The sequence below is a fragment of the Hyperolius riggenbachi genome, chromosome 4 (assembly GCF_040937935.1).
Source record: "Hyperolius riggenbachi isolate aHypRig1 chromosome 4, aHypRig1.pri, whole genome shotgun sequence".
NCBI classification, from domain to species: domain Eukaryota; kingdom Metazoa; phylum Chordata; class Amphibia; order Anura; family Hyperoliidae; genus Hyperolius; species Hyperolius riggenbachi.
This window is the reverse complement of record NC_090649.1, coordinates 118,050,679-118,067,523: the sequence shown is the minus strand read 5'-3', so window position 1 is coordinate 118,067,523 and position 16,845 is coordinate 118,050,679. Positions and strand designations below refer to the sequence as shown.

The 16,845-nt window shown below is 44.0% G+C and overlaps 1 protein-coding gene across 1 annotated transcript in view; it reads right to left on the bottom strand.

The window, feature by feature from the left end:
- Positions 1 to 1,918: 1,918 nt before the first annotated feature.
- RAB6B (RAB6B, member RAS oncogene family) overlaps positions 1,919 to 16,845 on the bottom strand; it is an 86,503-nt gene continuing 71,576 nt past the window's right edge. The window contains exons 5-8 of the mRNA XM_068280427.1: positions 15,198 to 15,309; positions 7,961 to 8,054; positions 6,809 to 6,875; positions 1,919 to 2,688 (exon numbers count right to left, since the gene is read on the bottom strand). Coding sequence (XP_068136528.1) covers positions 2,624 to 2,688; positions 6,809 to 6,875; positions 7,961 to 8,054; positions 15,198 to 15,309 — 338 coding nt within the window. The 3' untranslated portion in view covers positions 1,919 to 2,623. The remainder of the gene's footprint in view (positions 2,689 to 6,808; positions 6,876 to 7,960; positions 8,055 to 15,197; positions 15,310 to 16,845) is intronic.

Sequence of the window (16,845 nt, the reverse complement as noted above, 5' to 3'; positions counted from 1 at the left end):
GGTGAAATTATAGTTTTTTACATACCTGGTAGGCCTGAACGATTTCGGAAAAAATTGAATTCAGTGATCTCTGTCCAAAATCACGATTTTGATTCGATTTACGATTTCCTTCAAATCAAGCTCTCTCTCTCTCGCTGTGCCGGGCATACCTTCCAGCACGAGTCCGGCGATGCCTGTCTATCCACTTAGCCTCCTGCAGGGTCTAATGCACAGCATACTTCCTGTATGTCACATGACCAGGAAGTATGCCGTGCGCAAGAGCTGGCAGGCGGCGAGAGAGGATGGAAAGCGTTTGACTTCTGTCAGAAGGTATGTCCACCACTGCCGATGCTGCGGGCTGCACGCGCTGAGATTTGGGGGAAGTTTGAAGCCACTTCTTCAAACTTCCCTCATGTGGAAATAACGTCATTGCAGAAATTGCCACTTTGATGATTCCAAAATTGTAAGCTTGGTGATCACGATTTCAATTTAAATTCGATTTATCTTTCAGGCCTAATACCTGGGGCTTCCTCCAGCCCCCTTCAGGCTAATCAGTCCCTCGCTGCTGTCCTCTGCCACCTGGATCTTCTGCTATGAGTCCAGGTACTTGAGCCAATTAGGCATAGTGCGCATGCACACACTCCGCCGCCGGGAGCATACTAGACCTTACTACACTATAATGAGAATCAGTCTATAGCGGCGCTCAGTGAGTAACGTCGGCGCCATCAGAAGACGGAGACGAAATTGCTTAAAAAAACACAATAATTCGGCCTCCAGCAATCGCTGGAAGCCAAATTATATCATTCCCCCACTATCCATGGCGGCCTGGAGTGGGAATAGTAATTAACATGGCCCGGACTTTTGCAGAAGCAGGATCAGCCATATAACAGCTGTATCCTGCGCCCAAGTCTCCTGGCGCCGTTTTCATATGTATGCCGGCAAATGACTGGACTGCGCTGACTGGCTGAATTACCGGGACTCATAGCAGAAGATCCAGGTGGCGGAGGAGGACAGCGAGGGACTGATTGGCCTGAAGGGGGCTGGAGGAAGCCCCAGGCATGTATAAAACTTTTCTTTTCATCCGTCTCGGGTACCCTTTAATTCATAGTCGTCAAACCAAATTTTAACAACATATCAAATTATTTGATTTCATGAGCAAAGGGAGTGCATAAATGTGCATAAACCAGCATCAGCGCAGAATTATTTCCATCTCATTGACAATCTCTATTAGTGACACAGCTACACATGAGGCTTTATACTTACAGCATAGATGTTATTTAGTATATATAAGAGATTCCTGTGTACACAGCATATATACAGTCACAATCAGATATGTATATCAGACTTTAAAAATACGGGAACTGCTTTATTGAAGCAGCACTATTACAGAGCTATTACTGTATATATAAATTATTTATGACTTATCTGAGAAATAGAACATTTTATAATATTTTCCATTTTAATTACAGTTTAAGTTTATTAGGAGTCGGTGCATTTTTTTCCCCTCCTGACTCCAGGTACCCAAAAATTACTCAGACTCCTCGACTCCAACTCCACCTCCCTGCCTAAAAGCGCTTTTGAGAGCTTTGAAAAGTGCCAGCATTTAGAAAAGTACTTGGCTAATGTCTTTCTATGGGCTAGGTCACACCAGAGCAATGTGATTTTTTTTTTTTTTTTCTTCCCAAATGCAAATGTGGATCCTACAGCATTTTGGAGGCAATTACGTAAAGTATAGCAAATGTTGTGAGCTAGCCCAGGGTCTGTAACATTGATATTTTGCTGAAGAATGCACACAAGCGCACAAGTATACTCAGGCCCTTCGGCTTTCCCGTGTTCTGCAGCTGTTGGAGCCTGGAGGATCCAGGTCAGATAGTTGTGTTAGCTTGCTCTTCTCCAATGTCCACTGTTTAGACAGGACTCATGAAAACACACGCTCATGTTGTGTCACATAGTTTTTGGCAATTTTAATAAAGTACAATTATACATATATTACAACAAAAAGTGAAAATAAAAAAAAGTTAACAGCATTTAGAGTCAGGATTTCCTTTCTCTTCTGAGGTGTGTTGGGAGGCGGGGGGTGCTATGAGGGGCGTGTGTTATGTAGGGCAAGAGAAAGTGTTTGTTTTTTATCTAAAATTGTATAAATAAAGTTAGGAGTCAACTTGGTGAGATGTGCATATTTAAATCAAATCCATTTGGAATATTCTTGGCTTTTACCAATTGGCATAGATTAAACCACTCAGTGATCTGCACTAATGATCTACGGCTAGACACTCGGTAGTAGTAGTAGGGGGGTGATCCTGTACATGTATTTGACAAGGTGCATATATAAGGATCAGGGGGTGTGAGCACAGAAGGGGCAGAAAGAAGAGACAGAGTGGAATAAAAAGTGCAATGAATAACAGTTGTGGGAGGACTCTGGTAGAAGAGAGAGTAGAAGACTCGAGACTAACACAAGAGCCAAAGGAAAAGAAGACAAAAAGCAAACAAGGTCTCCGGGGAGGTGGGAGAAGTCAGGAGCAGTGGAGGATCTTGACATTCTCTGGATGTGGTTTCCAAATGTTTGTTTCCCAGGCTAACCAATAGGAAGTATCTTAGAGCTAAGCCTGCAGCCTCTGGCAGCTCACCTGTCATGTGCTGCGTATTAGCAGGAGCAGCCAGCATCAGCTACTTGCGGTTCTTGAGGTTTGTCAAGTTTTATGTCAATCACTGGAGTGCAGGGTGACCGGTTAAGGAAGATACATGTAGAAGATGGGCTGTTCTGAATACAACATAAGATGAAGAACATTGTAGTGAGAACGAATTATAGGTGAATGATGATAATAAATTGCTAAAGACCACCAAACCCTCCGTTATCGTAGACTAATTTTAGTCAAACCACAGGTGAAGCCCTCTCAAAGATTTGGGGGGTTTAAGAGTTTATAGTTTCAAAAAAAATGTGCACATAATGTGAAAGATCTCATTTAAATTATTAAAAGTGAATTGCTTAAAGCAAACCTGAACTGAAAATTACAAGTGAAATTAAATATACACAGGTCATACTTACCTCCTGTGTAGTCTACTCCTTACTCTCTTTCTCCTCTCCTGTGTCCCATTTGTCCACTGTGATCAATGGACCTCTCCGTTTTCCATTTTGAAAATGGCCATTACCCCATAACAACTTCCTGGTCAGCACACTGTTATACTATAATATCACTCACTTGAGCAAAAGGGAAACATGGACATTACCTTACTCATCAGTTGGCCTTTCAGTCCAGCTGACAGCAACCGATATATTTCAGATCGGATCTTGTCAGAACTGGAAGGTAGTGTTGTGTGAAGAAAATGGCTTCTGAGAAGAGCGGACTGTGCAGTTAGTATGTAATATTATTTATAAGTACATCGTGTTTATTTTAACCACTTGATAACCCAGCCTTTACCCCCCCCCCCCCCCCCCCCCCCCTTAAGGACCAGCACTGATTTCGCTGATCTGTGCTGGGTGGGCTCTACAGCCCCCAGCACAGATCAAACACCAGGCAGAGCGACCAGATCGCCCCCCTTTTTTCCCCACTAGGGGAATGATGTGCTGGGGGGGTCTGATCGCTCCTGCCTGCGTGTGGCTGGCGGGGGCACCTCAAAGCCCCCTCCACCGCAGGATTCCCCCTCCCTCCCTTCCCCGGAGATCGGAGGCTGCACAGGAATGGATCTGTCCTGTCTAGCCTCTAACAGGCTCCTGCCTGTCATGTGACAGCGATCCCCGGCCGCTGATTGGCCGGGGATCGCTGACCTAGTACAACGCTGCTACTGTTAGCAGCGTTGTACAAATGTACACAAATCGGATTATTTCCGCTTGTGTTTACATTTAGCCTGCGAGTCGCGATCGGCGGCCCGCAGGCTATTCACGGAGCCCCCTGCCGTGAATTGACAGGAAGCAGGCGCTCGCGCTGCTTTCATGCATGGATATGTTATACAGGTAGTCCCCGACTTACGAACGACCTACTGATACGAATGGCATGGATTCTCTGTTTCCATGGGAACAAGCCCTACATTTTTTTTTCACATTGGACTTGTAGTTTTTGAGAAAATCAATTTTAAAAAAACATAAACAGGTACAAAGGGCAGAGGGGGACACTGGAGGCACAGGGGGGCACAGATGAGGTGCAGGGGACAGAGATGGCACAATGTTTCAGGTTAAGAACGAACCTACAGTCCCTATCTCGTTCGTTAACCGAGGACTACGTGTATACGTGTTGCATATCTGAGTCCGCTGTGTTACAATGCAGTGAACCTGACAGGGTGGGAAAGAGTCCCTGAAGTTGGCCAAGAAGCTGGAATTGAAAAAGGGATGCCTTCTACAATACAATAATGTTTTACTACCTAGAAAGCCACCATCAGCTACTTGAAACAAACTGTCTTGGAATGGTCATTAGTTCTCTGACTCGGGGCTGGTGCACACCAAGAGCGGTTCTGATCGTTTTTTAAAACGCTTGGGGGTAGAAAAACGCTTGGCTAACATATTTCAATGAGATGGTGCACACCAGAGCGATTTGTTTTTTCCCGACACGCAAACTTGGGTCCTGCAGCACTTTTGATCATTTCTGAGGCATTTCTGCCTCAATGCTAAGTATAGGAAAGTGGAAAACTGCTCTAAAAAAAAACACTAGATCAGAGCGGTTTTCCAAGCGTCTTGTTACAGTAGTTGTTCAGTTACAGCCTTACTGTAACAATATATGAAATCTGCTATACAAAAACGCTCCAAAAATGCTAGGCATGTTTAGAAAATCTCTGTAAACATGCCTAGAATCGCTCTGAAAAACCTCTTCTAAAACCGCTAGCGTTTGCAGATCCGCTAGCGGTTTTTGGTGTGCACTGGCCCTTACCTGTGTTTTAGGCACTTGTGTCGTTAGGAAATGCAAACAATTTCTGTCACAAATTCTTTTCTGTTACAGTATGTGTGCTTCTCTGCATTTAAGGCTGAATTTACACTGGATGCGTACGATTGCGGTGCGGTACAATAATGCTGCTGCTTCGCAAATGTTGTCACTTATAGGCATCAGCATTCCAATGTATTAATAAGGAACTTGGCAGCAAACAACCCTTTACAAAAACAGTTCTCTACTGCTCACTTCCTGGGGCTTGAGTGAGTATTGGGAGGAAGGTGTTCTGACTGTTCTGTTGCCATATGGTGGCACCGCATCATCACCCCTCAACATTTAAAAAAAAAAAAAAACTTGTGTCACCATTGACTTGAATTTCTTCCGACGCTGCTATATCTCCATGGACGTCCTGTGGTAACAGACTTTGCATGAGATTGGATGCTTCTGGTGCATCGCACAGCATCAAAACGGCCCTAAACTTCCTCTCTGCTCTAAAAGATAAGCAACAGCTTAAAAACCTTTAAAGAAAAACATTTCTTTGTTACAGCTGATAGAATCCTACAGTAAATCTGTAGTGTATCTACTTCCTGCTTTCATGGAAGCAGACATATGATCACTCCTTGAAAAAATTGACTTTTGGCTAATGTCAAATTTTTCATTACATTAGTGATTATGGGGCTGGGGAAACCTGCAGAGGACCAGACATCGCACAGAGATACGTATGTGGATCCAGCATGAGCATACTTCTGTGCTTCCTTTAGGTACCATAACTTTGCTACGAGTCAGGTGTGTTTTAAAAGCAGGTTCTTTTTTATTACAAAAGACAATGTAGAACTAACTTGCACTCTGCACACCAGTAATGGCCCTTTAAATATATATGTACACAAATGCACGCTCTGTGCTGCTCTCAGAATACTGGGTGGTGCCAATAACTGTACAAAAACAAGAAGGGGGGAAGAGAGCGCTCCAATTGTTCCATATGATATCTTGCACTGCTGCCTATATCATATCATGTTGTAACCTTGTTAGTAAATGTTTGTTATGGTGAAATCTCTCTGCCCCCTAAACTATACTGTATCTATCGCATTGTTTTTTGATTTGTTTGTACTGTCTTCTCGATCTGTTTGTACTGTTTTTTCGATCTGTTTGTATAACAAATTTTCTAGGGCGTGTGTTCCACAAAAAATTCCGGGTGCGATGTTTGTTGCACTTGGCGAATAAACTGATTCTGATTCTGATAAATCGCTTTAAAATCACACTTACTATTAAGCGTTATGACAAGCGCCTTCAACAGCCTCCAGCAGGTCTCCTCAAACTAGCTCAACCTGGCCAGGGTTGGTAGTATGATGGGAACCAAGAGGAGAACATCTCTATGGCGGGAACGGCGCCCAGAATGCCGTCTGACGTCACTACCAGTTTCAGCGTATGACCACGCCTTCATCTGGTCTTTTTTTTATTACAGTAGCAATGATTGTCACTGAGTATTAGAATGCAGCATGTAATAAAGTAGTGCATGTTTTCAGTTTTTCACATGTAGAAAAATCACATTGCCTAATCCAATCGAAAAGGAACTGTGTACAGTATTGACATTCACAAATGTCAATCAACACCCTGATTCCCACAATAGCAGCGTACTATTAGGGATGGGCTATAAAATGCAAATCATTTCAAGTTGATGCAGGATTATGCAAATGTATGCAAATTCATGCAGCTTGAAAATGAACCAATTGAATTTTACCTCCGCAGGATTTGATTGGTTCATTTTCAAGCTGCATAAATTTGCATACAAAATTTGCATAATGCTGTAACTTGAAATTATTTGCATCTTATTGACCATCCCTACTTACCACTTTACACCAACCATTTACAAAATTAGCTAAATATGTAATTTACACTGAGATGCCCAATCATATGCACACAACTGTATTTGTAAGCACAAATGCATGTGAAGAAATGGCTGTAGTAAAGGATACTGCCATCCTTGCTCTTCTCCTCTGTACACTCCATGCCAGGCAGGGCAGAAGCCACTCGGCGGAATAACTGGAAGGGAAAGCAGTTGTGAGTCGTGATTTCATGCCCATAAGAAAGACAAATTCATCAGTAGAACTTTCAATATTGTCCTAACTTAAACATGGCTTAAAGGACAACTGAAGTGAGAGGGGCATGGAGGCTGCCATATTTATGTCCTTTTAATGCTGGTTTTATATATGTTTTTTGCATTGCGGTGGGGATGCGATGCCCCTGCCGCATCCCACTGAAGTGAAAAAAATGTCAATCATATGAACTTGCGGCAGAGTGCGCCGACAGGGTCATATGCATAGCGCTGTCCCCCATTCAGTGATGTACTCTGTAATGGGCAGGAGGTACTTCCCTGGGATTTCCATCAGTCCATGCACTCCATCGTTTACATTACGTCATGTAAGGATATGTCTTAACCTATTAGCAGCCCTGCTCGCATTATCTCGAGTCAGATAATGTTTGCCAGGGCGTCTTGTAACGGCATATGCCCTTTAGCTGCCTAATGCAGCTACGCAGAGTAGCGCAGGGAGCTTCTTTCTATTTAGAAACTAAACCCCCTCCTCGGCAAAGCTGCCTTGGCGTTTCTTTCTAAAGGAAATAAATATGTCAGCCTCCATATCACTCTCACTTCAGTTGTCCTGTAAGACCTCGTTTCCACTAGAGCGGCGTGCGTCTCGTAGACGCACGCCGGCACTGAGCGGGTAGGTGGGATCGCATGCGAATCCCATGAGCCGTACCATGCATGGCTATGGGAATCGCAGCCTCCGCCGCGAATTCTGTAGGGGGTTCCGGCTGAATCGCTACTGCAAGAGATTCGGCCGGCGGCGCCGTTATCCCCTATGGCAGAGTTTCCCTGCGCGATTTGCCTGCGGGGAAACTCTGCGGATTCGCGCCCGTTTCCGCGACAGTGGAAACGGGCCCTAAGAGGTGGGGCAGAGAAGTAAGTGCCATTCTGTACCACCCCTGTGGTGTGAACAGGCTTGGGTGTGATCCTTTCATATGTTGTTTCTGTAAATGATGGTTAGGCCACTTTTTTACATACTGTGTTTGCACTACAGAACTGCTCTGCATTTTTTCCAGAATCAGCAGCAATCATGTCTTCTTACCTGTTTGACATTATATCCAGTTTTGGCACTAGTTTCAATAAACATGACGTTGAGTTCCTTTGCCCGCTGCTCCCCTTCTTCTATGGTGATCTGCCTGAAGAGGGAAAAATTAAGTGTTCATTAGCGTTAGATAGGTTTGCTAAAAAGGCATTCTAAGGGTAGGAACTGCCTAGGCAGAATCGCACCTGCATTTCCCATAGCACATAGTGGAAAACGCATATGCGATTCTGCAGAGGCCTTTTTCATTGATGAGTTGAGCTATGTTCCGCAAATCGGCTGTGGTGGAGCTAAGTGCCGCAACTCGGCTGGGGTTGAGCTATGTGCCGCAACTCGGCTGGGGTGGAGCTATGTGCCGCAACTCGGCTGGGGTGGAGCTATGTGCCACAACTCGGCTGGGGTGGAGCTATGTGCCGCAACTCGGCTGGGGTTGAGCTATGTGCCGCAACTCGGCTGGGGTGGAGCTATGTGCCGCAACTCGGCTGGGGTGGAGCTATGTGCCACAACTCGGCTGGGGTGGAGCTATGTGCCACAACTCGGCTGGGGTTGAGCTATGTGCCGCAACTCGGCTGGGGTGGAGCTATGTGCCGCAACTCGGCTGGGGTGGAGCTATTTGCCGCAACTCGGCTGGGGTGGAGCTATTTGCCGCAACTCGGCTGGTGTGGAGCTATGTGCCGCAACTCGGCTGGGGTGGAGTTATGTGCCGCAACTCAGCTGGGGTGGAGCTATGTTTCCCGCAACTTGGGTAGGGTGGAGCTATGTGTCCCGCAACTCAGCTGGGGTGGAGCTATGTGACGCAACTCTGCTGGGGTGGAGCTATGTGCTCAGCTGAAATGGGGCTTCAGAGAGATTTATTACTATCATAATGTGCTGGGGCATTCTAACTAATCTAATGTCATTCTTTTTTATGTTTTACCAGAGGTACGAATGATTGTGTCAATTCAATTCAACATATTACATTATTGTAAAAACAACAAATGCCCATAACATCCAGCCTCTCGCAGACCCCAAATGTGTGAATCCACAGACAATTGGGTAAGTTTTGCAATGCAAAGGGAAATTCCTTGCTGTACTTATAAGCCAATCAGATCAGCTCTTTGGTTCAAAGTTTACCAATCCAATTTCATAGCTTGGTACAGTTAAAGGCAGGGTTGATTTCCACATTTTTTTACAATTCACATGTAATTAGTTTTCGTGTACTGTACTCAAACAAAATGTGCACTATGCTGCTTTTTTCTGTACCATTTACATATTTGTGGTTAAAGGAAATCAGAGATGAACGTTTTGGCACAAAATAAACATATCCCCCCCGATATATTTTACAAAAGAAATACTATACCTGGTATTTTTGCTGCTCTGGTGTGCCGTTTTTTATGGGGGGGGGGGGTGTTACTAAAACTCCATGCAAAACACAGTTCATCATAAAAGCATATTATTTAGTGGGCTTTGTGCAAAATGAAATCACCATTTCTAAAAACCTCTAATGAATAACAAATATCGATAAAAGTTTTTCAATATACCCTTACATTAGCAGCTCCTCCCATCTCATTACAACTCTCTGTGATGCTGTAAATTTACAGAACAGGAAAACAGAGCCACAAGGGGGCAGGCTTGGGCTTGAAAAGACATCAGAAAAGACAGACTAAGCTATAATGATTCCTGAGCAAAGCCAGACTGAGGGCTCAGTCAGTGATTTTATCTAGGCTGATGCTGAGCAGTGAAGGATGAAACAGAGAGCAGGGTAGGTGTTTTCTCTAATGTTCCCACTGATATATATATTGAAATACATGAGGGTGCTTTGTCTCTGGTTCACATTAAACTGCACAGTCCAGTGGCCAAAAACACATACGCAAAAACGTGATTTCATTGTAAACATAGCCAATCTTCGGAAAGCAGCTAATATGCTCTCAATGACCTGCCAGCTTTGCACGTTTCTTTTCGTGTCTGTTATGACACACTCACCACTTAGTCAGCTTGATAGCACATAGCAAGGCATTGAAAAGAAGCTTGTGTTGCTTTGTGGCACAAGTTCCAAACATGCAGCACAGTTGCCTGAGAGGTTCTGCTTGTGGGATTTTCAATCCAGCACAGGTTTCAATTTCAAAATCACATGTATAGAAAACTGAGGGAGTAGTCAACTTACATCAAGCTGTCTTCTAAATACGTATTTGTAAATCAAATGTTACATAATTGAAACAATTCTCATTGGAATCTATGCCTGGAGTATATAAATGGATGCAACGGGAAGGGTTTTTACCCAGCTTACACCCTTAAATTCCTAGTGATAGACCTGTTAATTTTCATTCAACAGTTTTCCAACACTGATCAAGCTGCAGATAACAGTGTATTGAGTGGGAAACCTTGTAATGTAAAGAAATAAAAACTCTAAAGCTCTGTCTATCCACTAGACAAGACAAAACACAGAACATTTATATTGTGCTTTTTTCCTGGAGGACTCAAAGCGTTACAGTGGCTGCAGCCAGAGTGCGCTCCACGGATGACCAGGATCAATAGGGAGCCTTGTTCAAAGACTCCTTACAGTTTTACATACTGGCTTGAGATGAGATTTGAACTTTCGTCAAAGGCCAAAATCCCACATCAAAGGCCACAGTAATAGACAACAGTATGCTATCCAGCTGAGACCTAGAGAAAATTTGGTCAAGAAGAAGGACAAGAACCTAGCATGTAGATGTAGGTGAACAGAGGCACCAAAAGAACAAAACAATATGATACAAGTTTAAAAAAATGCATGTGGTAGTAGAGGTGGAAACCTAGCCACTCCAAAGGACACTGAAAAGAGTACTTTTTCAAGTAAAGCAACAAACGATTTATTTATACACTCCACAAATATACAACACGTTTCGAGGGCGTGACCCCACTTCTTCAGGCAATTCAGATTGGAGTGTATAGCATTGGCTGTCCGGGTCTGCACTAAGCGGGGAAGAGTACTGCTGTACCAGTACAATGCAAAAGGCCTTAACATTACATGAAATAAGACAAGTATGGATAAAAGAAATGTGTATTGCTCTCCTGAACACTTTCTGCTATTTAGCAACATTAAGTAATGCATGAGGACGATCTATCCATCCTAATCCCAAGAATAGGCAGACAGTTCCCCGATCTGTAAACCGGTTATGGAGACAGAACGCGCACACACATGACCCAGGACAGCAGAAAAGACGCAGACTCCTCAGGCTAATATACTTTCCAGGAAAATCAAACCTTTTTATAGGCACCCTGAGAGAAACCAGCATTTGCCTGTTACCACGGAAGCATCAATTGATTTAATAAATTAGATCCATGACTACATTCTAACATTGGCATGTTCATTGGATCTCACACATCATGTGATTATTGCAGCCTGGACAGCAACTGAAACCTATAAAAAAACATAAGTTACAAGTCTGGCAAGGTGAGGCGAAAGGCTGCCTTGTTCAATTACGTTTTCCTAATGGAAAACATTAGGAAATTTACATTCATTACATAGAGAAAACAAAAAAGGGCTCATTTGGACATAGGTCCAGCATGTGAAAAAATTAGTTGCAAGGAAAGATTTTTAAGGCCTATGAAAGGTGAAAGCCAACAGGAGGGAGAGAGATGGGGAGAGACAAAACAGAAAAACTGGTGGAGGAGAGACAGTGAGATGGGGGCAAAGAGGGGGCAGAAAGGGAGAGGTGGGGGAAAGCAAGAGAACAATGACAGAAATGGGGCATAGAGGTGAACCAGTCCTAAGAAATAGAGGCTAGAGCAGGCATGGGCAAACTTGGCCCTCCAGCTGTTAAGGAACTACACGTCCCACAATGCATTGCAGGAGTCTGGCAGCCACAGTCATAGCTCATAAAGGCAAATGCATTGTGGGACTTGTAGTTCCTTAACAGCTGGAGGGCCAAGTTTGCCCATGCCTGGGCTAGAGAGAGAGGAAGCAGACAAAGTGGTGGCCCAATGAGAGAAGAAGGGAAGTGGAGTGAGGGCTGACATGCTAAAGGAAACTACAGATCGCGCGGGTTGGTCAAGTCGTAGCGGAGGCAGATTTTGGGACAAGCGACTGACAGCCCCCTCCCCCCCCCCCCCCCCCCCAGGTCTCCCCCATCTAAAATTAGCTTCCCCAGACGAGGCAGGGATGCACTGTGTATTGCCTGAGTTCGGCGTGGCTAAAGCAGCAATGCTATAGGCCCAGCCTCGTGTAAATATCATTTGGGGATCCAGCGATTTTCATACAATAAAGAGCATTTTTATAATATGTTGCTGGATCTATTGTGGAGTTTGGATATAGAACCTGTCGGTGCACAGGTCCGATCCGTGGTACACTTCACGACATCCAGACTTTTGAGTGCCGCTTCTACCAACTTTGAAGACATTGGCCCAGGGCCGGTTTAAGCAACAATGGGGTCCCAGGGCAAAATAAACCTGGGGGGCCCCCCCAACATATACCCCGGAACAAAAATCGGCATTAGGGGACCTTTTTTGCAGCTGGTATAGTCAGGGTGTGAAGTCCCAATCTGTCGGGGCTCCACATTCTGGCTATCCCAGCCTGCATGGGGGACAAGGGGTTAAAAAGTTTCAGGAGGGGGGGACCCCACATAATTTAAAAAAAAAAAAAATTCCCACACTCTAAACATAAAAAAAAAATTGGGAAAATAGGAAAACATGCCAGGGATCTTCATACAGCCATATTGCGGCTGTATAGCGATCCCTGGCCAAAGCACTGCGGTTGCGTATAGACCCCCTGGAAACCCCGTCAGGAAATTTATTGCGCTTCGTTTGATGCATGTAAAATTACACTACTGTTAGGTTTACTACTAAAAGTGACATTTACCGCATTTAAAAGTATACTTTTTTCCTTCGAAACTTTAAAATCGATTTTCTCAAAAACTATAAGGTCTTTTTAAAAAAAATTGTTTTTTCCTCTTATTCCCAATGTTCTCCTTAACATACCCTGCAAATTTAGGGTTTCTAGCATTTAAGGTGGATTTGCTATTAACCATTAAAGTCGGCAGGTTTTTAAATGTGTATTTTTTTTCCTTTGAAACTTTAAAATCGATTTTCTCAAAAACTATAAGGCCGATTTGAAATTTTTTTTCCTCTTGTAGCCACTGGGGGCCCCCTACAAGCTCTGGGGCCCTGGGGCAGCTGCCTCCTTTGCCTCTATGGTAGCGCCGGCCCTGCATTGGCCTCAATTCACTAAGCTTATCTCCTGTCTTTAATAACGTTTCTACAGTAGTCACCATGGTGATGAGGCATGTCGTATTCAGGAAACATTTTACCTCAGGCAAACCTAAAGTTACGGTAACTCTTCTGTCTTTAACTTAACTCTTCAATCCTTAAGGGCTCTTTCACACCAGAGCCCTTTTTCGGCGTTTTAATGCAAAGTCTATACTTTGCATTAACCAAGGTAAAAGGAAAGTCCATAGACTTTCATTTTACCATTCACACCCCACGCTGCGTTTCGATGCGTTGCGGTACGACGCATCCCGGCGCATTTTATCGTCGGGAATCGGCGTTTCCTTTTTGGGTTAATGAACTACTACCGCCGCTACTCAGCGTCGCACCGCAGATTCTCGACGACACGCCGCAACGCGTGCAGGAGCCGTTCTCCTGCACGTTTTCAATGAGTAACCGGCCTAAAATAACTCCACAGTTAAAGACAGGCTGTTTATTAACTGCGTGTGAAAATAACAACAGAGGAGGTAAATTAACTACAGAGGAGGTAACTTAACTACAGAGGAGGTAACTTAACTACAGAGGAGGTAACTTTAAGGAATGAAGAGATAAGATAACTCGTACTGTGTGGAGGTAAGTTTTCTTTTCTCTTGCCTTATCTCCAGCATGATCTTAGTGAATTGAGGCTATTCTGTTTTCTCAGCACAGCCACATGGGCGTGTGCAGTCATTTTAGTCATTTGCAGTAAGCAGTGCGGTGTATTGTTTCCATGGTTTATTATTTGAACAATATGGGATATTTTAAAAGTCCTAGCTGGCTGCAGACTAAACTGAAAAAAGAACCTCATTTGACTTGGTGTGAAAGAATATTTACAAGAAAGAACACAGTCATTTATTAATTTATGCCCTCCATCATTGGGCTGTCATATAGACACATGGAAGGTTGTATTGATATGATGAAGGCCATGTTACTGCACAGACACTGGACAGAAAACATTAGGGGAACAGCAACTGGGGGTTTTATGTCCCGTTCGTATCTAGTGATTACTGTTACCGCTGCACATCTGATCGAGCATGTTGGCCTGAGATTTTCCAGCATGTTGGCCCGATATTTTCCAGCATGTCTGATCAATACATGTGACCAACTTGCGCCCAAAAATTGGTTGAATTGTCGATCGAGCATGCTCTTGGCGGCACCGATTGGAAACCAAGTCTACAGATGTAAGTCCACCTTTAGAGCTATCCATGGCTTCCATTGTGCTCTCCATTGTTTTCCGTGATGCTGAAGGCAGCACCGTGAACGAGAGTATTTCAGCCGGGCATGTGCAGCACATGAACTGAGTAGGTGAATTTAAAGGGGTTCTGTGGTATTCTAAAACTCAAACAAGCTGACACTTACCTGAGGCTTCTATCTGTCCCACACCGTCCTCTTCCGATGCGCTGTTCCACGCCGCCGATCCCACTGTAACCACGAGAGTGATTACACTGCAGCCGCGCGCGTGCTCCCTCCAGCGTGCAGCATCGAAGCTTACTGCGCAGGCGCGGTACAAGAAAACTTCATACTGCGCATGCGTAGTTAGCTCCCAATGACGTGCGCGGGAGCAAGCATTATTCGTCTGTTTAGATGATTTTTAAACCGGGACAGGTGGCGGGGAACAGGTGATCGGAGGAGGACGGCATGGGACATTACCGCTGCAGGGGGCTGATAGAAGCCCCAGGTAAGTGTCAGCTTGTTTGATTTTCAGACTAAGTACCACAGAACCCCTTTAAGATCACAGTATCCTCCTACACACCAGCATCCTCCAATACGCTTTCAGGATGTGTGATGAGGTGAGATTAAAGCAGTCTTGTTAATTTAAACGTTATATATAGTATGGCATCTGTTGTTATTTCAAAGAACTGTTAAGGATGCGTTTAATGAATATATACAGTATTGCAAACACACAACACATTGCACCAGGACCTTCAGAGAAAGCAACGGTATGCTGGGAAACGTTTAGGTTGGCACAGACAATATTTCAAGTCATTTATAGCATTACATCCTAATAATATCTACTTGTGAGCAAGTCATTTGTTTTTACCGTTTATCCGCCAAGTCTGTTTTATTTCCAACAAGCATAATAATAACATCACTTCCTCTTTCTGTTCTGACATCATCAATCCATTTGGATGTTTGATGAAAAGAGTTCAGATCTGTAAGACAAAAATGATTTACTATAGCAGGCTGTACAAAAGTTTATTATTAACCACTTGACCTCCAAGGGTTTTTAAAAATAATGAAAATGTATTTCATTTTTCTATGGTAAGGTGAATAATAGGGTATTTGGATGTGGTTTTACTTTTTGGCCACAAGATGGAGATACAGAATTGTGTGTTCTAAAAATAGAAACAGAGCCAAGTGTTTATTATTTGTTTAGATTTATGTATAACAGGTGTTTGTAAACAAGGACGTAGAAAAGCATAGCAAGGGAGGCAAAGTGGTTAAAGCACACTGAACTGAGAAGGATATGGAGGCTGCTATATTTATTTCCTTTCTAATCAATACCAGTTGCCTGGCTGTCCTGCTGATCTGTTTTGCTGCAGCAAGGTCTGAATCACACATCTGAAATAAGCATGTGGCTAATGCAGTCAGATTTCAGTCAGAAACATGGTTGTTTATGTCTATGGCTGAAAGTATTACAGGCAAAGGATCAGCGCCTCTGTGCTATCCTCTTCTTGAGGTACTTAACCACCCTGGCGTTCTATTAAGATCGCCAGGTAGGCTGCGGGAGGGTTTTTTTTTAATAAAAAAAAAACTATTTCATGCAGCCAACTGAAAGTTGGCTGCATGAAAGCCCACTAGAGGGCGCTCCGGAGGCGTTCTTCCGATCACCTCCGGCGCCCAGAATAAACAAGGAAGGCCGCAATGAGCAGCCTTCCTTGTTTTGCTTACATCGTTGCCATAGCGACGAGCGGAGTGACGTCATGGACGTCAGCCGACGTCCTGACGTCAGCCGCCTCCGATCCAGCCCTTAGCGCTGGCCGGAACTTTTTGTTCCGGCTACGCTGGGCTCAGGCGGCTGGGGGGACCCTCTTTCGCCGCTGCTCGCGGCGGATCGCCGCAGAGCGGCGGCGATCAGGCAGCACAAGCGGCTGGCAAACTGCCGGCTGCGTGTGCTGCTTTTTATTTGAGCCAAATCGGCCCAGCAGGGCCTGAGCGGCAGGCTCCGGCGGCACTGGACGAGCTGAGCTCGTCCAGACCGCCCAGCAGGTTAAAGTTGCTCCTGTTGTATTTTCACGAGGAAGCGTCTGTCTGACCCACAAAACGTGTTGCAGCAATTTTTGGAGTAAGAAATAAATGGATTGTTCCTACAATGTACTCTAATCTGTCTTCTGTGGGGAGGTAAGTCAATAATTCAATCAATTAAATCTATAAGTGAATCTTTGCCACTGTGGCAAAGATTCACTTATAGATTGGTCGATTGGTTAATTAATTGATTGAGTTATTGATTGGTTAGGTTTTCTATTGATCGATTGATTGATTGATCGATTTTTGATTTTTTTTTTTTATTCTATTACAGGGTAGATTACTACCATCATATTCTATCTACTAATCAAACACAAATGATGATACATCTAAATCAAAATATAATCACAAAAGTATATCTATCATGATGATTTAATAAGTTGTGTAATGTACAAATGCTCATTGTCTTATTGTGTTGTTATGTTTATATGGCTATACTGAGG